At 48.5% G+C, this 24,219-nt stretch overlaps 1 protein-coding gene across 3 annotated transcripts in view; it reads left to right on the top strand.

Annotated features, from left to right (window-relative positions):
• LOC126547695 (uncharacterized) overlaps positions 1–24,219 on the top strand; it is a 203,139-nt gene that overhangs the window by 142,563 nt on the left and 36,357 nt on the right. For all 3 annotated transcript variants that reach the window (XM_072287156.1, XM_072287157.1, XM_072287158.1), the window contains exons 2-3: positions 11,322–11,445; positions 16,543–16,685. In XM_072287156.1, coding sequence (XP_072143257.1) covers positions 11,322–11,445; positions 16,543–16,685 — 267 coding nt within the window. The remainder of the gene's footprint in view (positions 1–11,321; positions 11,446–16,542; positions 16,686–24,219) is intronic.

Genomic DNA, 24,219 nt, shown 5'->3' on the forward strand with positions numbered 1-24,219 from the left:
CAACAAAAGTAATAGGAAATCCTAGTATGACACAGCGCTTACGAAAAAAAATAGGCTTAACTTCATTAGGTACTTCGATTGACCAACCGGGTATAAACAAATGGCGTACGCTATCATCAATATTATATGAAGAATTCCTTTAATTCACGAAAAGAAATGTCTTAACGCATTGTTTTTCGTGATAATGTTCAAATAACAGTATGCGAAATGTTAGCGAAGGCATGATGCGGCCGGTGCTGTCCTCGCGAGATCGGCCATCAATCACTTTCACGTGTTCGGGGAATCGTTAGAGAACCTGAAAAAATTATGTCATGCGATTTTGTCGCATTCACTTTAACATAGGAAAATCTTAATTTATTGACTAAGGGGTACCAGAATAAATGTACGGAGTGATGAGAGGCGATCTAGCCAAAGACTGCGGGTTCGTTTCGGCCATCTTAGGTGCTCTTTAGAATGTGCCCTCACACAAAGCTCGGTGCTTGAGCCAGTGGCTTAGCAACAGAAGGGGGGGGGGGGGGGGGGGCGAGGTGCCGGATGCCAGTTAGGTGGGGGGGAGAGACCCCCCTCTTTCCGCTGGCTTGACTTCATGTCACAAATAAAGTGTGTTGGGCACGGAATTTTATAGGAAGGTTCATTTCCAATATTCTATCAGGCTAAGTGTCTTTGTGACCGCTAGGAACTCGGTATCGTGCAAAATATGGCAGATAATTAGTAAGGATGTCCTAAACAACTGCCTAATCAGCAAGTATAGAGGGAACGTTGCGATTCGGGAATTGAGGACCCACAGTCATATTATTAACTCAACAAAAGCTTCTCTAAACAAAGTCGTCTTGGATGCTAAAGCCGGCAGTACTTTGGCACTGCATGCGGGCGGCCCACTATGGCAGTACCAAAAGAAATATGAGATAGCGCACCAGTGTCGTTGATCTCTCCTTCCCCTCCGTTGCATGTGCAGCCCAACAGCAGCGAGAGCTTTCGCTGGCACGGGCTTCATCGCGGCTTTCTCTCTCTTTCTTTATCAAATTGTTGTAGGTCAACATATAACTGTTGGGCTTCAAATTTTCAAATGCGATATTGCCCTAAAATCGCCAATTAAAGCTTTATTAAGATATTTCTGTTACTTGTGAGCCATTTCTTCCACGGTGCTGCATCTGTATTAGCTGCCGAGCTTTATAGTCTGGCAGTAGAACTGCAAATGCGCTTATCACGAGTTATCACTGCAGCACTTTGTGCTATTTGGTGCAGAAAATAAGACGGGGTGTATGCCTGCTACGTTCGCGATATTAAAGTGGAAAGTTGGGCGAGTTGGTGTACATTCATAATGGTAACAGCGCGAACAAAAACGACGACGGAGTGAAAGGACACAGGACGAGCGCTGACTCGCAACGATGTTTACTGAAACACACATCAGGAATATAAGCGACCAGGCGATCACATGGTCAATTGAGGAACGCACAACCAAGCCACGTAGCTACAGGGCATCTGTTACCGTATCGAGCTGTCTAGGTACATTAATTCCTGCTGAGAAAGCGCGATCGAAGGCTGGCTAATGCACCACGTGCCCTTTCGCTCAATGTGGGCTGCTTCCACGACCAACCTGGTGGATACATCAGTATGCTCAAACAAGGTTGTTGCCTCTTTGAGCAGAGGCTTACACTTACACTGCCTGCAATGGGCAGACGCATGCGCATAATCATTCTTGTCCAAGGAGAACCAGGCCACGTGTATCCACGTGGCCTGGTCGCGCGTTCTTCGATTGACCATGTGATCGCCTGTGTCGCTTTTACCCCTGGCGTGTGTTTCAGTAAACCTAGTTGTGAGTCAGCGCTCGCCCTGTGTCCTTTCACTCCGTCGTCGTTTTTGTTCGCGCTGTTACCATTATGAATACATTCGCGATTTCTGCGAACGAAAGTGAAAGGGTGGGTCCCGAGGACATGCGTGGTATCCAAGGTGCTGAAACATACGCCCCCCCCCCCCCCCCTTCCTCAGACAGACAGACAGAAAGACAGAAAGACAGACAGACACAGACAGACAGACAGACAGACAGACAGACAGACAGACAGACAGACAGACAGACAGACAGACAGACAGACAGACAGACAGACAGACAGACAGACAGACAGACAGACAGACAGACAGACAGACAGACAGACAGACAGACAGACAGACAGACGGACAGACAGACAGGCAGGCAGACAGACAGACGGGTGTCGGCCTGAGCTAGTGTGCTCTAGCCCGCTGCTTTTCGCTAGAAGAGAAGAGAAGAGGGTATGGGTGACCATTAGGATAAACTAAGGGGATACTGGAAGCCCATCCGTGCAAAGTTGCTTATGGCACGGATCCGCATCGATGTTGCGGAAATGTTACCGAACATCCGTCAGTGCGTTGTGTTGCGCATCTTGTCAAGCGACCTCTGACTCAAGGAAAGGTCCAGAAAAACATGTCGGATATCGACATTTTTTTCGACGTGGCCCAGTGGAACCATAGTGACTGACACTCATTCGCAAACGTGTGAAAGGCGCAGCACAAGATAGAGACTGTTCAAATTTTAAACCCATGAAAAGAGTTCGCATTCAATAGCACCGCCCCTATTGGAATTCTCTCCACTGGAATAACTTTTCAACTGCGTTCTACGGCGTTGAAATACTTCGAAGGCTGTGTAAATAGCGCACAGGCTTCCTTCGGTGATCCTGTAGCGCTCCAGCATGAACGATTCTGTCATACGGAAAAGGTTGAGCGTCAACGCTGCGCGTGCCTTTATCCTTTTTTCCCCTGCAAGCCCTGTTTACATTCATTCCCGATACATTACTCTTTCATTACATTCGCTCGTGAAATCGACCATCTCGATCGATATTCGCTGTCTCGACCTTTTGCGCCTTCTCGCTGTCTCATTATGTTCTGCATGCCGCCCGTAACCGACTTTCCTTAACTGCTTCTTTCTCTATAAGCAATTCTTTTTCTTCCTTTCCACGCTTTACCGTCACACGATCGCATTGTCATCACTTATCCCCCGTCGCGTACGGCGCCGGCTTGGCAGCAACGAAGCAGAAATGTTGACTCAGCCTTCATCAAACCAGTCAGCATGCGTCGCCTGCCCCGACGCTTTCGTTTCTTTTATTCTTTATTTTCTACAGCCCGAAATGAAGGCGTCTGAAAATACCTTTAATGCCGCTATTTGCGCGCCTTTCTTCACCTGGAGTGCGTGCTCGTCATAAAGCAAAAAGAAAAAAAAAGAAACAAACAGACAAAAACAAGATCACCGCGAACATGCGCCAAACGTCTCTCTGTTTTACCGCTACGTAAAGTCCGTGGTGAGACGAGGCACGTATGGCATACGAGCGAGTTCCTGTACCGAAGGGTTTCGCGCTCAAAAAAGAAAAAAAGAAAGGAAAAACGGCAAAACGAGCAAACTTAGGGCTTTCGCGTGTACCGCGCCGTCACGATCTGTTTTTCTCGGTTTTTGAGCAGGCGAAAACAACGAAAGGCGGGAACAGGCATAGAATCGGCGCATAAAATTTGCGCTCAATTCGCGAAGACTGGCGGGCACCCACGATCAGCGTGCTAAATCTTCTTTTCTCTCTCTTTCTCTGTCTCTCTTTCTTTTTGTCATACGTACGTATGCTGGTGAGCGCCCTCGTGAAAGGTGCTGAACATCAACAACGAACATTTGTAAGGATTTTTGTTTTTTTCTCCTCTGGCACCTGCGAGTACGAGACTCGACTTTTGCGGAAAGCGTTGCTGTTGCTATCGCGGGACGGCTTTCGACTACTTTGCGAACACATTCCGCTTCGGCTCATTTGCATGCGAACAGTCTTGTGTGCGGCGAAGTGAGTGTTCGTATAAGCGCATGCGGCGCTTGTTCGTATGTTTGCGTCCGTACGCCCTGTTTGTCGTGGTTGAGGAAACAGGGAAGTCGGGCGAGAGTGACGGGCGGAGGAAAGTGCGCGCCACCGCTGAAGCAGCTATCGCATTTAGGAGTGCATAATCAAAAAACGGGAAGACTCGATTTTTTCTGACGGTAAGCAATTGCTATGGTAACCTTCCTCCAACAACTCTAAACCCTAAAGCTTTCTTTTAGGTTGAAACCGGGCTCTTTTAATTCGTTCTTTATTCTTTTCTGACAAGAAGGGATTGCTTGTTACCTGGCTCCAACGACTCCAAATCCCAACGCCTTGTTTTAACAACTTACGTTTGTGCGGCTCTTGCGAGTTTCTGTCTTAATGAAACGCAGATCTGCACCTAGCACGCGGTATAAAAGCCATCCTAGTGGCAAACGTAAAAATAATCTAATGCAGGTTCGACCCGCGACTCCCCAAGCGGCTTGGGCAGGTTTATTCAGGCTTGTATGCAGTGCACTGCAGTTCTTTAGCCTCACAACGTGCAGAGCTTTGTCAGTATATCCTTCTACGGACTATATTTTCTTTTCTTCGAAATAGTTCCTCTTCGCAAACTTTGGGTATCCGCGGGTTCTTTGTATACTTGAGAAATTCGCACGGTCCTTCCACTGCGTGTAGCTTTGCTCTCATTTAAGCAGTTCGGCGACCACAGAAGAAATCTTTCCATGCTTTTTTTTTTGCTTCCTAATATGTGCATATGTGCGGGCTTGAACGCGCGCGTGTGTGTCTGTACGTGCGCGTAGCTTTGCTTTCATCTTCGAGCTTTCTTTGCCTTTAATTTATCGCTTTTAGCGTTTTCCTGTATCAGTAAGTCAAGAAGATTAGCCATCAGCGCACTGCAGTAATTAGGACTGCTTTCATGTTTTCACTTTAGAAAAGAAAACGGAAAATCTATGAACTTTACCCGTGCCTCAGAAATACTGAGGTTTGTAGGTGCATGCGTGAATGATTGCCCGGACGTGGTCAGCGACACCGCGGGTTGGTCTTTTCTTGAACAGACCTCAACAAGCGCCCCTGTACACCTCCGACGAAATCCACAGAGCGCATGAACCACAGCTGTGGAGCTCGGTGCACAAAGCCTCACCGTGGGCTCTGTCGTCCGCGCCTTTCAAGGCCACAGGCGTTTAGCACTTATCATTTGACACTGCTGCCTTACAACGCAGTCAAAGCGTCGTGGTTGGTGACGGCGCGTTCTTTCAGGCTCCGCATTTCATTCCGGGAAACAACAGGTACGGCAGGCTTCGTGCGGTCACCTGGAGCCCATGAAGAACGATTTCGAAAACGTGCGGCGAACTGGACCCACTAATTACCCTCTCGCGGTTGGCTGGACTAGGCGCGAGAGTCCACGGGACGCCGGTTTGCGAACGCGCGGCCCGTTATGCTCGGCCATTGTCGAGAAACTCTCATCAGGAAAGCGACTCACCTATACGCGGACTCGTACGCGGCACCTTCCTGCGGACAAAGGGCCCCGTTGCCTCGTTAGCGGTCGAAGAGAAAGGAAGAGGGGAGGTGTGGGAGAGCCGAGACTCGCAGTGCTTTCGGAGAAATGCATCAGCGTTCCAGTTAATTTGTTAACAAAACGTCGTTTCATGCGCTGAAGCACACAAGTAACTGGAACGCCAATGCATTTCTCCGCAAAGTTCGGGAATTTATATCTCGAAACTGGTGTCGTCCTGCGAATTCGTTCCAAGGGGATCTGCCTTGAGAAGTCCACTAACGGAATTTGTAAATTGCGATATGGATCATACAATAATTAGCTGTAAAGTTGATTAGTTAATACTTGCAATTAGTCAATTTTGCGTTACAATCTCTTGTGCGAGTACTGTCCGCTGCTTCGAGTAGACCGGCTCGTAAACTAGAATTGAGCTATGTGCCACAGGCAACCTTTAAAAAATTTTGAAAGTGTTCGCTGAAACACCCTGTATATTGACAGTACGCGTTTAAGGTTAGATGCGCTGGGCATTTTATATGAATGCACAGAAAGACACAACGGCCGAGCGGGGCGAGCGCGAGCACCAACAACCTTCTTCCTCTTCGTCTTCTGCTGCCGCCCGTATTTGTCACTCCAATATATATATATATATATATATATATCCTCATAAAGCCCTACCTTTCCTTTTTGATACGCTGAATTTGAAGCCTGAAAAATCTAATTTAGTGCTGCAAACCCAATGATGCACAGCCCATACTAGCCTGCTTGATATTCTGGTGGGAGTGTTCAGTCGTGAATAGTTCAGGAAATGAATTACTAATTAAGTAAATGCCATACTAATTATTTTTACTGTATTATAATTTCGCTGTTTTCTTCATACCAATATACTCTCCGCCACCAGAAATACGTGTGAGCAAGTTCTTTAAATTTTCTGTGACGTGGAATGGTATTTGAGTTTCGTGTGGGAATATATATATATATATTTGTCCCGACAGGCTGTAATGTACAATTTGTACGATTTACGTTTACTACAGAAGACGTTTACCAAGGCACTGAGTAGTATAGCCCGACCTTTTTTTTTTTTTTTTATTTTGCCGCATATACGCGTGCTTCGCTAAATATAGACGAGACTCTCTCCCGAATCAACACAACTCAAACTTTGTTGTTGCCAAAGAAACAGATCTCGTATATTGAGACCAATCTGCATACTTCTTTTTGGTTTCCGAAATGTCTATGTTCGTCGATCTTTAACTACGAGTAAACATGACGGTTTATAGTCATTGCTCTTGTGTTCCCTCTTATTTCCCTCAAATCGCGTACTCTTCTTTCTCTCTTCTTCTTTTTTTTTTTTTTTACTACAGTCAAGATTTTTTCATCGCGAGTGCAAATGTGGAAGTATTGGATATCCCATTTCGGGGTCGATATTTTTCGATTTGCCAAGAGGCGCGCAGCAGACGACGGTGGCGCAGGCGTAACGTGCGGCAGTCTGGCAACAATAAAGAAAGAAAAAAAAAGAAGAAAAAACTGAAAAAGATATGCAGATACCGCGCACTGTGGGAATTGATATTACGTGACGCATTTCCCAGATGACTCTCTATCCAGCATCGTTCGGAGTTTTTTCAAATAGTTACCGGATGGACCAACGCATTCGTGTAAAACAAACTGTTGCGAGAGCGACGCGGGCGTCTGTGTGCCGACAGAAGCAAGACGACGACGACGAGAGCGCGGTGGTGACGGCATGACGACAGCTTTGTTTTACGCTTGCGAAGAAACGGTGCAACCCCCTTCCGTTACGACCTGGAGTGATCCCGAAGGCCGGTGTAACGGCGCACAGCGTACTGAGCGTTGTCTGTTACGAGCAAAACACTGGGGAATGCGGGCCGATGCCGAAGGCGGTGCCATGTCGCACAGCGTCTTCGTAGCGTTATCTAACACGAAGCTTGAACAGGAGAAACATGGCACGCTCCTGCTTTTGACGCACGGGCACAAGAACGGTTTATGAGTGAGTGAGTGAGTGAATAAACTTTTATTTGGTCCAGCAAAGCGCGATAAAACGCGCACCCGGCTAATCCCACGACGGGACTGACAGATCTAGTCTGCCGGCCCGATCGCGGGCGCGCTGGACGGCCAGGATTTGATCCTCAAAGACAGGACTTCGCAGGAGCGCGTCCCACTCTTCCTTGGTGAACGTCGGGCCCAGCGACCCGCACTCCCAGAGCATATGAGGCAACGTAGCTACCTCACCACAGGCCACGCAAGAACAATTTGGATAAATCTCTGGATAGGCTGCGGACATTTCCAGTCTCGTGCACTATGGCTTGCAACACCCTTGTTCCTGGTCGAAGGGGCTCCAGGGCTGCGCGGGGGCTCTGCCATGCGAAACAGCGGTTCGATAAATACCCCTAATTGAAGCTGGGTTCAAGTCTGGAACTTACCCTGTGTCTGTGCAGCCGTACAGTCTTGAAGCACCTTCGACCGTGGGTGCTGGTGTTGGAGGTCATATTACACTTGACTGGACGTACTCTCGCTCGTGCTATGTGACGTGACGCCCCTGCCAGTCGTCTTCTAAGAGCTGTAGTTGGCGTTGGCAACGACATAAGCCTGTGTCAGGCGTGCCATTCATGAACAGTGGCCTGCGTGCATAAACAGACCCATGTGGAATCAGAGTTCCCACCTATTGGATGCGCGGGAGGCGTACGATATGGACTTATCGTATACCTGCGTAGACCTCCAGAGTATATGGAAGACACGTATGAGAGTGAGAATTCGTACGCCAACGTATACGTTCCGTGCGTGAAAATAAATTTTATCGAGAGTGTCGCGTAGGTAAGAGAAATAGGCATAGCGCACACAATCTGAACCTCCCGAGTAGATTAATGTGTTTGATATGGTGACCGAGTTAAAAAAAAATTGAATAAGTCGTAACAGGCTTAGAACGGTTGTCATGCTTGCTTAAAAATAATTTCTTTGTTTGTTGCTATAACACGCCAAGCGATTCCATATATATATATATATATATATATATATATATATATATATATATATATATATATATATATATATATATATATATATATATATATATATATATATATATATATATATATATATATATATATATATATAATTTTTTAAGCGATTGTAACCTAACAGTTAGAGCTGCGGACTACTGTGGTGGGAGACAGGTTCAATCCCCCTGTCAGAAGGACGCTTGATTTTTCTGTTTATTGAAGATCCGTGAAAGAGTAAACCAACAGTTATACCACTGTGACTGCTAGGTTCAAAGACCATTTCGGTGGCCGAGACCAGCGCGTTACGTTCAAAGGGGGCCATTAATAGCATCCGTCCCTTCATCCATCCATCCATCCATCCATCCATCCATCCATCCATCCATCCATCCATCCACCCATACAATTCGATTGAATTCAATGCCATCCCATTCCAATGGATATCATAAACTGCCAACTCAAGCAAACTTCTTACACTGTTACCTGCTTCCCACAGTAGTGATTCTAACAATGGCGCTGCACTGATGAACACGAGACCTAATGTTCAATTTCCGATCCCAACATTTCTATTCCGGTGTGGTCGGAAAGCAAAAACGCACGTGTCTAAAGAATTAGGCGTATGGTAATGAAGCTCGACTAGGTCAAGTTACTAAGGAGTTGACCTCTACGGCGTTCTCATAAAGAGAGAGAGCGAGTAACACTTCAAAAAAAAAAAAGAAAGCCGTAAACACTGCCTATAGGAGCTCGCATCTTTCCTACTACTCAACACCGAAGTAAAATGGCGCACGGGATAAAGTAGAGGATGAATTGTGATGAGTTTCACTCCTGTCGATCGATATTTGCTTCTACCGTCTTCACTCCTTTGTTTAGAAAAAAAAAAGGGGGGGGAGGGACGAAGCAAGGCAACTTTCTTATGCGCTTTCGACTAAAGAATGGATTCTGGAAAAACTTTTCCCCCTGACAAATGGATGGCCTCGCGACTGCCGTAAACGCCGCCACTGTCCGGCCGGAATTAACCCCGCAACGCATATAGGCTTGCCGCCGAAGCGCTCATTGTTCACGGTCCGGCCCGCGGCCGCCATCCGGGGACCCGATGATGAACGACTCGCGTACTCGGCCCTCCGCCATTAGCGCTGCATCCTCCCTTTTGTTTACCTGACTGCGCCAAAACGCTCCACGCGTGGTCGGGCCCTGTCTACCGCAATCGCGTCAACGCCAACGACGCGAGAGCGTATAGTCAGCTGCGCCGCGTCGACGACCGTGGGCGCGGTTCGGTTGTTTCGATCGCGCTCCCTTTGTGTTTGCCCCGCTAGAGAGTTTGAGCCGTCAAGCTACCTACCGCACACCGGAACTGCGTATATAGCTTATCCGACGAAAAGAATGCACTTGCTCGTGACTCTCGTATAGTTGCGAAGCTTTTTGCGGTCGGAGACTGCACCCTACGCGATATTAAACTGTCGTGTGGTTGTGATTTCTATACCTTTCAACACCGACCCGAATGTGAAAGTGCCATCGGAAGTTGACTGGTCCCAAATTTTACACCCGTGCGGACGGTCTATATATATTTGCCTGCTCAACTCTCCACGTGCCGACTCATTGTTCGAGCGGATCGTTTCGCCTGTAAACGCTGCGGCAACGCTTTCCTTGTGATAATTAAATGTGTCTGCGTGGGGTATCGTGGTGCCCCGCTTGTGTCGCGTGTGACACGTGTGAGCTCAGTGCGAGCTATTCAAGCAACAGCACCCGAGAGAGCACATGACGTCATGTTCCAGTGGTTGCCAGGTCATTGCGGCATCCTTGGAAACGAGCAAGCAGGCGCAGCGGGAAAGCTCCGTGCGCTCGCTTGCGAACCTACGTTGTGCGCGATGGAATTCGGCACATTTTAAACAGCAGCGCCTCTGTTACCTGCATCCTGATGTAAAGCTCCGCATTACACATGCCTTACCACGATGGGAGGTAACTCTCATCTGCCGGCTATGGCTTGGTGTAGCTTTCACCGACGCGTACCTTTACCTCATCGGAATGGCCACAAGTCCAGATTGTGAAGTCTGCGGGTGCAAAGAGACTATAGCGTACCTTCAGTGTGATTGTCGTCGTTTCGATACACAAAGAAAAGTCCTCAGCACCGCGCTCGACAGGATTGGCAACCGCCCCCCTACGGAAGGCAGAATTATTGGACCCTGGTCCCTACCGACGTCGGCACGAACTGCTCTAAAAGCGCTAGTGTGCTCTTTGAAAGAAACGGCACTCATTGAAAAACTATAGAATGTGCGAACTGATGCGTTCCTTTTCCTTTCTTCTTCTCTTTTTTACAATCTTCTCTTGTCTTCTTATCATTTCTGCCCTTACCCCATTCCCCTGTGCAGACTAGCAGAGTAGCTAACCGGACGCTTAATCTGGTTGATCTCTCTGCCTTTCACCTCTTGTTTCCCTTCATTCCTTTCTTCAACTAACAGCCAACTTTAGCGGTGCCCGCATGCACTGCACCTATCATTGCACAAGGGATGTGTGGCCTTGAAGAGAGCTGCACAGACGGCGGAACATCCTGTTTTTGTTAGATGTAACATAGTAGATACACTTCTGCCATTATGCTAAGCCAACGCAGAGCCTCCTCGAAATGATACCCTTCCCGTGGCACCATTCCGACATTTTCCCGTGTTTATTTGAGAAAGGCCAACAGGATACTTTAGCTAAACAATCGGCAACGCTCAAATCGCGCCCCGTTATTCAGCGCTGTAATCGCACAAGTCCTATAGTCTCTCCAGCACAGCTCAGTCGATTAAGATGTGGACGTCGAACGAGTTTTTTGCAGATGGGTGCTCTCAATGTCGAGTCTGAACTGATGTCCGATTTAAGTTACATGCCATAGCTGCGAGGAAATCTGGTTGTTTCACAGAACTCCTGCTATGCATACTTTTGATCCCGAATGTACACTTCCTTATCTCCCTAACATATCTAATCAGTCTCTATGCCTCTGTGTCACAGCGTCCACTGTCGAGCGGTGCACAAACGACCAGTACCAGCGCTGCCTGGGGTCCCTGGAGAGCGTGGCCAAAGGCGAGGACATCACCCTGGTAACCAGCAAGAGGGAGCTGCACCATGTCTGCAGGTGCCTACCATCGCCTACGGCGGCTAACATATGATCCATAATAGTGCCCTTATAACACACTAGAAACGATCTTTATAAAAGTTGGTGTATATGTGTCAAGAAGCGTGTATTTCCTCTAGGCTGGCGATCTAGAGCAAAAAGAAATTATACGTCATAGTGTTTAAGGATGAAACAAACACGATTATGATGCAGGGCTCAAAACTGCCATTGGTCAGGATGTCTAAATGCATTGGTGTGCATGGAGCAACGATGGGAACAACCAGTGAGTGTAAATGGCAGAAGTGAAGACAAAGCAGAGTACTGTTGTCACGAAAAACAAAATAATTTTGTACAAAGTGAATTCTTACAGCTGCCAAGCAGTTCGCTACCACACGCGAAGCAGTCGATCGCCGTAGGTAATAAAGGAACCAAAAACAGTATACGAAAAAAAAAGCACTTTCCTCGTTGGCTGAGATCGAGATCGGAGGGAACCGTCTACTAGCTTGCACAAACAGTTCCCATCCTTGAAAGAAGTTGCCACAACTTCGGTTACGCCCCATCACAATGCGTCACCACACGTCTTCAGTTGCCAGCCGGATAGAGCTTCCTACAAAAGACACTAGAGGAAACTCTGGCGCGAGCGTCTATACGGAGCCGAAAGTATGACGATTCGCCCAGCGTCCAAATGACAGGTAACGCATGTACTTGCTCAAAGTTTGTCTTTCTGGCTTCAAAGTGCTTTGTTATTTTAAATGTTCCTCCCTTTCAGCACGACACTGCGTAAAAAAAAAGTGAGACAATTTGCAATGATTACGCCCGCCCACAGAAGCCTACCGTTGCCGCGCTCCTAGAAAAAAAACAACATAATTGACACTTAAGAAAAAACATACGCACTAAACAAAGTTGCAAGAACGTCTAACACATTAGACAAATCCACGTAGTGAACACGGTTCCCATGGTAGCAGACCGATCTCAGAGCCATACTTCTCTCCAGTAAGTTTTGTAGAAAGCTCCATGACCAGCCGATGTTGCATGCCGTGAGAAGTGATGCAAAAAAGACGCGCCTTCGTCCGAACGCTTTTACCCCGCGCACAGCGGAAGTCGGCGAGGAGTGCAAAGCGAGGTCACCGCGCCTAGCCGAACTGCGAAAGCAACCACGCGGCGATCAGCGCGGGGTGCGCATATAGTACTACACCGATAACGGTATAGGCGGTGGTGGCCCGCAGGCATCGATCCCCGCAGGCCTCGCGACGCAAAAGCGCGCTCAAGGTGGGTGAGCTGTTTCGGAAACGACGACCACGACGATCTCGCGCTGCCGCGTTCCTAGGAGGGGAGGGGAGGTCGACGGCCGTTCCGTGTGGCAGGTGCAAGTCCCCGTATCCTGACCGCCGCAAATGGCCGCCGCCGCCGCCGCCGCGTGTGATCTGCATTTGCGTGCGCCACCGAATGCGACCGCGCGCGCTCCGATCGCGTGACCGGTTGTTCGCCGCCGTCCACGCTGCATAAATCGCTTTCCGGCCCTTCGGGGCCACCGGTATACTATGGCCGATCCGATCGCCGATGCCCGAGCACTGCTCGGGGCTTCGCTTTCTTCTTCTGCGCGTTTCCTCCGGGGCGGTCGCCCGCTTTCTTCTTTTCCTTTTACCTCACTTTTTGTTTTCGTTTCCGACACGATGGGGTCGAGGACTGCACATATCGCGAATGAGCAGCCAGTGACACCCTGAAAAAAAAGAAAAAGAGTGAACCAGCCTTCGTGGACTCCATGGCATCATCATCATTATCATCATCCGCAGCAGCAGAAGCGCCATCATCATCAGCGCCATCATCACGCTAGTTTTAGTTCACTGTAGGACAAAAGCTTTCTTTGCACGTGAAGCGTCTTTCAATTCGGTCGTAGTGGGTCGCTTTCTAAAACCGCATCTAACGAGGATATTTCGTACTATTATCGTTTATTGTATATTCATGCGAAAGTGTTTTCAAATGACCCATTGAGAGAAAGAGCCTCGAGTTTGTAGCAATGAAACGGCACCTAAGCTCCCACTGCCGTTGGCTGCGGCGCCACGTCACGAGCGCGCCTCGACGCAGCAGAGCCGGCGAAAGGAGGAGGAGGAGGAGTAGGAGGAGGAGGAGGAGGAGGAGGAGGAGGAGGAACTTTATTATTGCAGAAACTGTTGCGCGGTTTATTCCTGGGTGGTTCCCTCTGACAGGGCTCCACTGGCGATCGCGGCTCGCCGGGCGAGAACACCTGCTGCCGCCATAGCGCGCCAGGTGTTGCGTGAGAGGAGAGGACATCGCGGCGACTTCACGTCACCCTCGCTCTCGAGAGCCTGTGTTACCCGCGCCTTTCTCGTCCGTGCAAGCTCTCGCCCGCGTTCTAACTGCGCCTTGGTAAGGCGAGGTCAAAACGCGCCATGCGTCTCAACGCGCTCGCTTGCCCGCGAGGAGTTCACAACTCGAAGTACCGCTCAGCAGAGTCCAAGTGTACATTAATGCTTTCGGATTTACAACTCCATAGAAGTGTCTAGGTGCCCTCGGGTTTTCTTTCTTTTCTTTCTTTTTTTGCAACCGTATTACCCGCTCACCTCATCTTTGTGTAAATAAAAACGCTGTAGAAGTAGCTTTCTCGATTTTGCATGTGTCGCGTTCGCGGATGGCGCCGTTTTCACGCAAAGCATGAGGCAATCGGAGCGAAATAGCCTCGCGCGCGACATTCAGAGACCCGCAGCTCGGCAGTACCTCTGTTTATTCGAGCGTGAATGGTCGTGGTTAAAAGATCTCGCTATGACACAGTAGCTATGATTTATCAAACTCGTACTGCTGCAGTTTGCTGCAGAAATTTCTCGCCTGCTCGGCTACGGTCCTCCCGCATTCGACACGCACGGTCCAGAAATGGCGTGGAGAGACTCGGGCAGCGAGACAGAGGGTTATCCGACCCGTTTGACCACGGCGAAACATTTTCCTCTCCATACAGAGTCCAAGGGCAGAAGATTGGTTGGGACAAGCGCAGGAGCCCCAACCATATATCAGTGCAGCAGGCTCGAGAGGCGCAGCGCAGTCCCGAGCGCAAGGGGGGGAGGGGGGGGCATTTCTTTGAGCTAGTGCCCAATCACCCTCTCCAAAACAAACGGGCTCCCTTCGAGCAGGAAGCGGGCTCTATTGAAAAATTAGACTGTAAGATCCCCCGCTACCGGCAACATAAGCTACGCATGTGCGCTTTCTAATGCGTGCATTTGGATAACGCCATTTATGTATCCCGTGTGTTGGGGAAATGACCGGGCCGCGGGCATCGGCGAAGTTTGAAATCGATTATTTATTAAAACTTTGATATACAAGCTCACTGCTGAAGGCCCCAGGCCCCTCGTTCCCAATCGCCGGTCTCGAGGCAGCAGCTCTCGTCCGCTGCTCGCCGGCGACTCTTGGACGATTCCTCTTTTCGGGCAGGCGCGTCAGCGGCGCGCGAAGAAAAGACCTCTTGCTCCACTGGCCTGTCGGTTCCCTGAAGGAGAGGGAGGTTGCCTCTCCCTCCGGAGCGTGGTTCGACGATGGGGCGGCGTATGCTTCGTTGCTGGAAGACGGTGTTCTCCTTCGTGCTGCAGAAAACCGTGTGCTGCAGAAAGCCGCTGGAACATCTGCACGTGCCCACGTTCGGCGCGTGGAAATCCAGGAATGCCACTAGGTCAGCGTGCGGCGTCTCCATCTGTCCCTCACCTCCCCCCCCCCCCCCCCCCCCCGGACAGTCGGCTCATCAATCTCGCAGGGCCAGGCTCGCGACACCTAGCGCCCAACACATCTCTATAGCACACACAAAACATTCACGTACCCCGACACTGCGGCTGCATCCCTGATACGAGCCTATCAGATTATTTCTTTTTATTTCTTTTTCTGAGCGACGACATTCGTAACACTGCCTTAAATAAAGGGCTGATTTTCGTGCACACCCGAAATTCGACTGTCCTTTCTCAACAGCGTCGACGGGAAGCGCATGCCAGCTGCGGTCACACCACAGACGCGTTTCGATTGCCTCCGTGAGGAATGCAGACCATCCGAACACTGCCGCGACCCAGGGGCTTCGCGAGTTCGAAAATCGCGAGCACACCGGCGGTTGGTCGATTCACGCTCCTATAAAACAGGCACTGTTTAAAACATACACTGATGCTGAGCGAGGACGCTGTTTCCAGAGCAAACTTCACTTCCGAAATCGAACTGTTCCCGCTCGGCCAGAGCGCAGTTGATTGCGAGGCCGCGATAACGACTGGATGAAAAATAAAAGGCAGGAAGAAAAAAACGCTCGTAGAGACACCCAAAGCTTTGCATGTTTTCACCTGTCATTGCTTACGCTCAGTCGAACCCTTGCGTGCAAATTAACTGCGGTTACCTGGACGTGGACATTGTCGAGCAGCCTTATATATAGGCTCAGTCGCTCGCGCGCGCGCTTTACGTTCGCCAACGCTTTCTTATCCTTGATTGGAGTAGCCCAAAGCACCTGCCGTGGTTGCTTAGTGGCTGTGGTGTTGGGCTGCTAAGCGTGAAGTCGCAGTATCAAATCCAGGCCATGGCAGCCACGTTTCGATTGGGGCGGTATGCGAAAACGCCCGTGTACTTAGATTTAGGTGCACGTTAAAGAAACCGAAGTTGTCCGAGTACGACGTGCGTCATAATAGTTTCCCACTACAGCGTGCGTCATAATGATATCGTGTTTTTGGCACGTAAGACCCCATAATTTAATTTTTTAGTGACCCAAAGCGCTGACTATGCAACGTCTGCGGTTGCGTGTAATTCCGTGCAGCAAATTGATTGATTGATTGATTGATTGATTGATTGATTGATTGATTGATTGATTGATTGATTGATTGATTGATTGATTGATTGATTGATTGATTGATTGATTGATTGATTGATTGATTGATTGATTGATTGATTGATTGATTGCGTTCTCGAGGCTATATTGAGGTCAGTGTGAGACGCCACGGTGAACAAGCCGCAGTATTAAATTTAACGACCCAAACGTTCTGACGAGCACCGACTGCATCCGGTGTCATTTTTTTTTTCGAAACACGATCTTCGCAATGACTCGGCATAATCCCGAATGCATTGCTCGCCCTGCCGTTGCCGACGCAGGAAGCTGAAGCGTGTGGTGGACTGCGTGGACGAGCACACGGCGCAGTGCTTCGACGCGACGTTGCAGCGCCTCTTCAACCAGGTGGTGGCCGGCGCCAAGGAGACCATCGCCGAAGTATGCCTGCCGGGAGACACGCAGGACGGTGGGCCATTTTTTTGAAACCGTTTTACTGCAGCCTGCTTGCCAGCGTACTGTTTTACAGATATGCTGATGCTGCGCACTTGAGCAGCGCGCCTGGGAAAACACCGGTCGCGCAAGCATGAATGGTTGGCTGATGCGTATATCCTCATCATCAGATAGTTTGTATGACCATGTTTTCTCAAGTAGCGCTCCTTAACTAATCGTAGATTCCGTTTAGCCGGGGGGATCAGGTTAGAAGTGTTTGCTTCTTGCGACTGCGTAACTAGACACACTCTATAACCCTCCGCGCGCGAATTGCGCATACGCCATCGATAGCGGGACAGCACTGCGCGGCGGCGGCGTGAGTGCGCCTCGTCCGTCCGTATAACTGTTGTAGCAGTAAAGATGCCAGTTGTAGCGCCAGGCTCGCTCTACTTCCCCCTATCCTTCCCCACCGATGCTTCAATCGGCACTAATACGCGCAAACAATTAAATGTTGCTAAGACATAAACAGGCAACGCGCACTTAAGGGAAAAGAAACAATAAGTCAGACAAGTTAAGTAAAATAAACCAAAATACATATCCTAATATACACATCCAAATTACTGAAACGTGAGAAGACGCGTGACAGCGACGTGCTTGTTACATCGAACAGCTATAGACGTGGGTCTTGTAATTGCAACAGCTTCAAGGGCTCTTCCTCTTACCACTGTTTCGTTATGGCTAAACATTTCTTTACGCCTGCATTGTGCGGTCAAGCAATTTGAATCTTTGATTGCCTTATCTGTCGTCCCAAAAACTATTTAAAAAGTTATACATCCATGTGGTGTACACACGCCACTGTAATGTAAATGCTGGCCGCTGCGTCGACATGGGCTGGTCCGGCTACGCTTGCTAGTGGCTACAAAATCAGTACGACTTACGCAAACAGCGACTCCAAATATTTCATTGAAGCCAGAACTAGCTGAGGAGATAATAATGCATGCGTTAGCTTATTATAGATAATAGGCATGCGTGCGTGCGTGCGTGCGTGCGTGCGTGTAATCGCTTCAGCGCAACCTTCCATCTCTACATCCGTTTGTTGTGCTCTTTTCCTGTAAAGCGTGCAGCACCTTTGACGTATAAGCTTGCAAGAAAGCCAGTTCTGTTGTTGCTGCTGTTCCGTGTATTGTTTTGTGCCTCAGTGCTAGACCTTCTTCCTAGGCGCCAGCGTGGCGTCTAGGGTCCCGAAATCTTATCTAGGGTTCATAATCTTATCGAAGCGAGAGGAAGTGAAATAAAAAGTATAACTTCCCGCCAGCGAATATCGAGCCGACAGACTCCACGTTGTGCGTGCGGCGCTCTACGGCACCTCTCGTGTAGAGACTGTGACTTCGGTTCCCACCAGTGGCACGTAATCTTTTCTTATTGTCTTGACTGTCTAACTGAACGCGATGTTATCCTTCCCTTACGACACAATTTCACAAAAGGCAAGAAAGAGCTTCATTTTATGCATTTCCTGGATCGCGGTCTACGTGTCTTCAGATGAGTGTGCAGGAGCCTCGCAAAGGAAACAGAAAGAACTTAAGGTATACTGCTCTATCTACTACGAGCAAATAGGTATCCCAATCCGTCGCTCTTACATAAAATATATCCGGATACTTAGACCGATGGTACTTGCCGCGATTGTGGAGAAATAGCCACGTTAGACCATATGCTCTGGCGGTGTGCCCGGTCACGCTCTATCATCGATAACAGCTGGGACAGATGCGAGGCGGTTCTCCGCAGCCCTCTTCTGGCTGACCTACTCTGGGCTGTCCAGCAGGCCCACGATGCGGTCGAGAGGCTCGACCTTCCGGTTTCCCACGTGGGAGCGGCCCACTTCGTGAAGACTCACGATCTGCAGGACTTGAATAAATTTTAACCATACCGTACTATAGTGCGAACAACAGCCGTGCGTTCGACCTGTCAATCTCGTGCCGACGATCCACTACCAACATCCCGAATCCTTTCGGAGACCGCAGGCAACCTTTCACGCTTCGTCACGGGAGGGCGAGGTCTCGGTAGCGCCGCGTGGCCATGCGTGATCAAATAAAGTTTGCGCGTCTCGCGTTTTTAGAGGATGCAGACGACCGGCAATGAGAAGGTCACTATACGTGTCTTACCCGAGCAAGACACGTACATGTCACAGAGCAGTGTTCTATAGGCCCGCTTGTTTTCTTTATCTACATAAATGGCCTGCCAAATAACATATATTATCAACTATTGAAATCTTTGCCCGATGACCGAACGTTATACAGACCAATAAACAGCCCCGACGACCGTCTGATCATTCAAGACGATCTTAACGTTATCTCTAACTGGTGTAACACCTGGCTCATGGCCCTAAATACAAACAAATGCAAAGTCACTTCTTTTGGACGTAAGCGTGGCGTTTCTCATTTTTCCTCCCACAAATAAGGAGACAAGCTGTCCCGGACGTCATCTTTTAAATATCTTGGCGTTTACCTTGCACCAGGCCTCTCCTGGTGTGATCACATCACTGCTGCCTGCGCGAATAACCTGAATACGTTTCGTCACAAGGTTGAGCTGAATTTTTTGTAATAGCGTCGTATCATGGATTAGTCGTTTAAGTTCGTAATTTGTTTATTTTGTGATGTGTTGTATCTTATTCTTCACTTGCACTCAAACGCTCTTTTAGTGCTTATTTCGCAAACGTATTTTGTTGTGCTGCGTATTTTTTCACTTGCGTTGGAACCTTGCTTTACCTAAACCCCCCTTACTCAACGCCATTTGGGCCTGGAAGGTATATTAAATAAATAAGCAAATAAATAAATAAACAGCCATCGACTCCACTGAGTGGCGCACAACGTCGCTTCTCAACTGGATAAGACACTGTTCCTCCATAACGCTCCTCGGAGGCTGCTGCCACTAGGAACTTCTGGAACTTACCTTCACTGCAGTGCATTAGATTGTATGCATTGAGTAAATAGTCACAATATAGTTGCCAGGCAGTCACTGTGCAGTGTGACAGACGAAGTGACCGGTTCAGTCGGGCTGAGGTGGGGGGGGGGGGGAGGGGGTGCTGTCATCGACTTTGTTGAGTAATTGGAAGTAGAGGTGGACAGTCTCGGGTCATCAAAAAAGAAAGGGAGAGAGTCAGAGACGACAAATTGGATAGTTAGGATGGAAACAAAAAGAAAGGTTCATGAAGTTTTGCTAAGACGAAAATTAAGAAATCCGAGTCAATTTGAGTGTGAAGAGGTGGACAAGGGCTCGTTACGGGAATGGATAACTTTGCGATATGGATATAGAGGCTTTAAGGTAGAATAACGTAAATATAGGGCCAGCTGTAATAGATGTTGTAAAACCTGACTACCTCAAGCAGACGAACCGTTGACTGCTGGTCGCCACTGTGTTTCAAAGGGAAACATCGTTAGAAATCGTCACCGTTGATTCAAGCTGCAGTGTGGAGCGGAGGGTTGTTCTTTAGAACGCTGTAGTTAGCGCCCACCCAAAGGGTGTAAGAAACGCAAAAAAGACGCTCTCGTCCCCCGAATTTCCTCCTCCCCTTCCACCAAGTTCCGCAAAGTGACGTGCCTTAGATTGCGTCAGGTTTCGCCTGGAACAAGCTCGGCAGCAGTCTCCTGCGAATTTTAGAACACTAACGAAAAAAGGAAACGAAGAAAAATGCAGGAGCCTCCCCTCTGATTGACGTAATTCAATGCGCGGTCGATCTAGGATCGCTCCGTTCTGATAGGCGAACTCGAGTCGCGTAAACTTGAACCGGTGGCACTCCTTGCTTGGGGCACATATTTCAAAAAGAAAAATAAAGTAAATCACGACATTCGAAGTGCCGCTTCGCGTCAAGCCCACCGGTCAATCTGAGTATTTTTCGAAGAATGAGCGCCGATCAGGTTTACACTGCAGCAAGCAGTAAAAATATTTTTTCCTCCATTTTATTTTTCAGCAGTATACACGAGACTGTCTTATGCGTAGCCGACAGACAGTGAAAGCAAGGAAAGCGTCGGGGAAATAACATACTTTAATTGTAATGGACAACAAGGTTCGAGCCACGTTGTGCGTGGAATCTAATTTAGTAAATCGCACAATTTCTTTAGAGCTCTTGTTTTATGCTTGCATGCATTCGCCATTCAATAGCAGCAGTTCAGTTTCACAATTACTGCGAGAAATTATGACGGTTCCACCACAGGCATCCATAGCTCAACGGGATGACACTTGAACACGTTTGCCGTAGGCGCTACTGTAAGTTTAACTGATTTTTTTTTTCCCGCTGACTCCGCTTACACACACGCCTATGTTCGAGAAAAGAAAGGGGAAGAAATGGCGGAAAAAGAGGGGGGGGGGCAGAGATGTTTATCAGAGCGCTTGATGCGATTGTTTCCGACCTTCAAAGGCCTTTCCAATTCGAGGAACTAGGACGAAACGAGTCGAATATCACCATGGCTTAAAAGCACAGATAAGTTTGAAGCCCCACGGTCAAAATCCGAAACCACTCTTTTTCGTGGAGTGGGCTATCAATCAAAATAAGGAACCTTCGCAATAGCTGTCATACCATGAACGCTTGGGCTCGCAAAGTTCTCCTCTCTCTCTTCTCTCTCTCTCTCTCTCTCTCTCTCTCTCTATATATATATATATATATATATATATATATATATATATATATATGTGTGTGTGTGTGTGTGTGTGTGTGTGTGTGTGTGTGTGTGTGTGTGTGTGTGTGTGTGTGTGTGTGTGTGTGTCTGGAGCTCCGATGTCCAGTGGGAGCTTTGAATACGAAGCGCGAGTACCAAATGTGATGCTGGTGCCTTATAGTCAATACTATTACGGCAAAATTATGCGGTGCGATGCTTTCTTGGAAGAGCGCTCGCATAACGGTTAAGTAAAACTATATTCCACGCAACGTTATACGCAGGATTAAAGAGAAAGTAAAAATAGTGCCTTTCCATCACGACGGAAGATTTGGGGTTTGCATGTCTACCCGTGACGTGGATAAATATATTAAGTTTTGTTTATACAGTCCCGAGGCCAGCTAGACGATTGCGCGACGCTATGTATGAGTGAGCCATAAGGACGCAGTTGAGCAACACAGTAGTTGGGACCGTTGGGTGAAGGCTCGTGTCGCGTAGAGATCACCACGCGACGCTACCACGATTTAAAAAAAAAAAAGTGGAATTATTTGTTCTCTCTCGGTCCTGTATCGCAGTTCGTTCCGCACTGCTAAATTATCATTGAAATACTTCTCGGTTTGTACGTCATCTCGCTGCGTACAGCCTAGGATTATGCACAAAGCTTAAAGAAAGGAAAGCGAGGGGATGAAACTAGACAATCATATGAAGTCTTGCTTGCTTTGTGACTCGTTCATAATTCCACAGGCTGCGCGCCAACAGTGTAGAAACGGTTAAGCTTTTTCCATGTTGCACAGGCGCGTCGCAATTAAGTAACCATATACGTTTGAACGACACGAGTCTCTGTCCACCTGCTACACGAAGGAAATTGTTGAAGGATTGGCAAGGGGCTGTAAAGAGCGAACGGTGGTAGGCGATACATTCTAGTTGACATTAACAGGAAGGAATGAATTCGCACAGGCCATGTAATTCGTAGAGCGGATCACCGACCGTCTATTAGAGCTGTGGCATGGGCTTCAAGGCAGCCCCCCCCCCCCCGCCTCTTTGGCCCCGCCTCCATGCGTTGCGCGTGACCGGAGAGGGCGCACTTCCGCCCGCTGACCTCGCACGCTTTCACTCGCACATACTGCATACGGCGCGCATATGCAGTAGAGGTTCCGCGTATCGCCCTTGGGCTTTACGCGGAACCTCACGGCGACGGCGAAGCCGACCGCTGCCCGGTGTGCCCACGTAATTGCTATCGCTGCAAAAGAATGTCACTGCTGAGAGTAGGGAAGCTCTCAACTATATGTTAGCGGACTCCAAACAGGGACTCAATAAAAGACCTAAAGATTAAAAAGAGAACAGCAGGCTTCAACAATTCCTGCGACTCTGATTGGTGCGTCTGGTTCCCAACTGCACCTTGGCGCAACTACCTGAGTTCGTTCCTCACGGGTGAAGGTCTGCAAAGCTTTCCCTTTCTTTTTCGCAGTGCGAGGGGTGTCCTCCAGCGGCGGTTGCCTCTGATGGATAAAAACAGATCTCGGAGGCTATGCTAGGCTATGCTGATTGCCCAACTGGGAACACGTAATGGTTGTCGCGTTTTAACCACCAGCAACGGTGAGGGTGATGCTGAGAATTAAGAGGCAGTCTGACGACGTCGCGGTAAAATGGCGACAACGGCGTTGCAGAAGGAGGCCATCATCATTCTTTCTAGATTTAAACTTAAGTCTCAGTAAAAAAAAATCCGTGCCTGATTATAAAGCAGCCTTGAAAAGTCTAGCAATACCGAGATCCGAAGCACAAACGCTGTTATTTTTGTTCTCCCTTAACTGAGCTCAGCTTTGTATGCAACGGCGCATGTTTGCGCGCGTCACGCAAAGTGCCTCGCACGCTTTCGCTGCGTTCATCGTCCTCTCAAATGTCGCGCGTTGTTATAATGAGCTTTAGCTGCACAAAAAGTGCTGACGGGCCATCGGTATAGCTCGGGGCCATTCTGCGCTTCGTTTAATTTGAGAACTCACAGGTAACCCTCCCTGCTTGCGCCTTTCTTTCTTTCTTTCTTTCTTTCTTTCTTTCTTTCTTTCTTTATTAAGGCTTTATTACGCAAAATGTTCCGCCGACGCAGCCGCCAATCTGTTCCTTTCCTTTACGTCACGTGACTCGGCCCGTAAGTTTATTCCTTTCTATTTTATTTCCACCAACCTCCTTTGTGAGGGACCACGTATCAGGAAGTCACCGTTCCACCAGCGCCGCGGGACATGCACGCACGCATGTTTTATCTTCGGCACGCATCTGAGGTATCTGTACACGCTAGCAGCACTGTGAGAAAGTGCGAAGTAAACGCAAAAAAAAGACTGCTTTGCGTTATAATTTGTACAAACAAGGGGATCACCGCAATGTCACAGTGCGAATAATAGCCTCCCTTTTCCACCCACCCAAACAAAAAGAAGTTAAGAAAAGTGTTAAGAAAGAAAGAAAGAAAGAAAGAAAGAAAGAAAGAAAGAAAGAAAGAAAGAAAGAAACGTAAGGGCCTCATACAAGAGCTCCTAGATTATTGAAATTCTAGCCTCGCAACCGCTCTGCAGTCGACAGGTGGCTCATGTTTCGTAAACACATCCGCCCCCCCTCCCCCCGGCCGGTTTTCAGGCGCACTTTTTTAAGAGATTGCGAATTTCCCAGAAGCATAACAACGGGCGGCGGCTGCAGGAGTGACGCGACGCTTTGCAAATCTGCGAAGGTCAATATTGACTTCCACTGAGAAAGCGGCGTGGGTGGAACTTTTCCTGGTGTATTGTGCAGTTTCTGTTGTTGTTGCTTTTGTTGTTGTCGTTCGTAAACGCCGCGATCACACAAGGCTTATCAAAGTGTTTTTCACTAAACGTGTGGCTTTCGCTTTGGCGGGGCGCTATGTGATCACAAAATGGAACAGAAGTTGGGATTCACATT

This window comes from Dermacentor andersoni, chromosome 3 (assembly GCF_023375885.2).
Source record: "Dermacentor andersoni chromosome 3, qqDerAnde1_hic_scaffold, whole genome shotgun sequence".
Lineage (NCBI taxonomy): Eukaryota > Metazoa > Arthropoda > Arachnida > Ixodida > Ixodidae > Dermacentor > Dermacentor andersoni.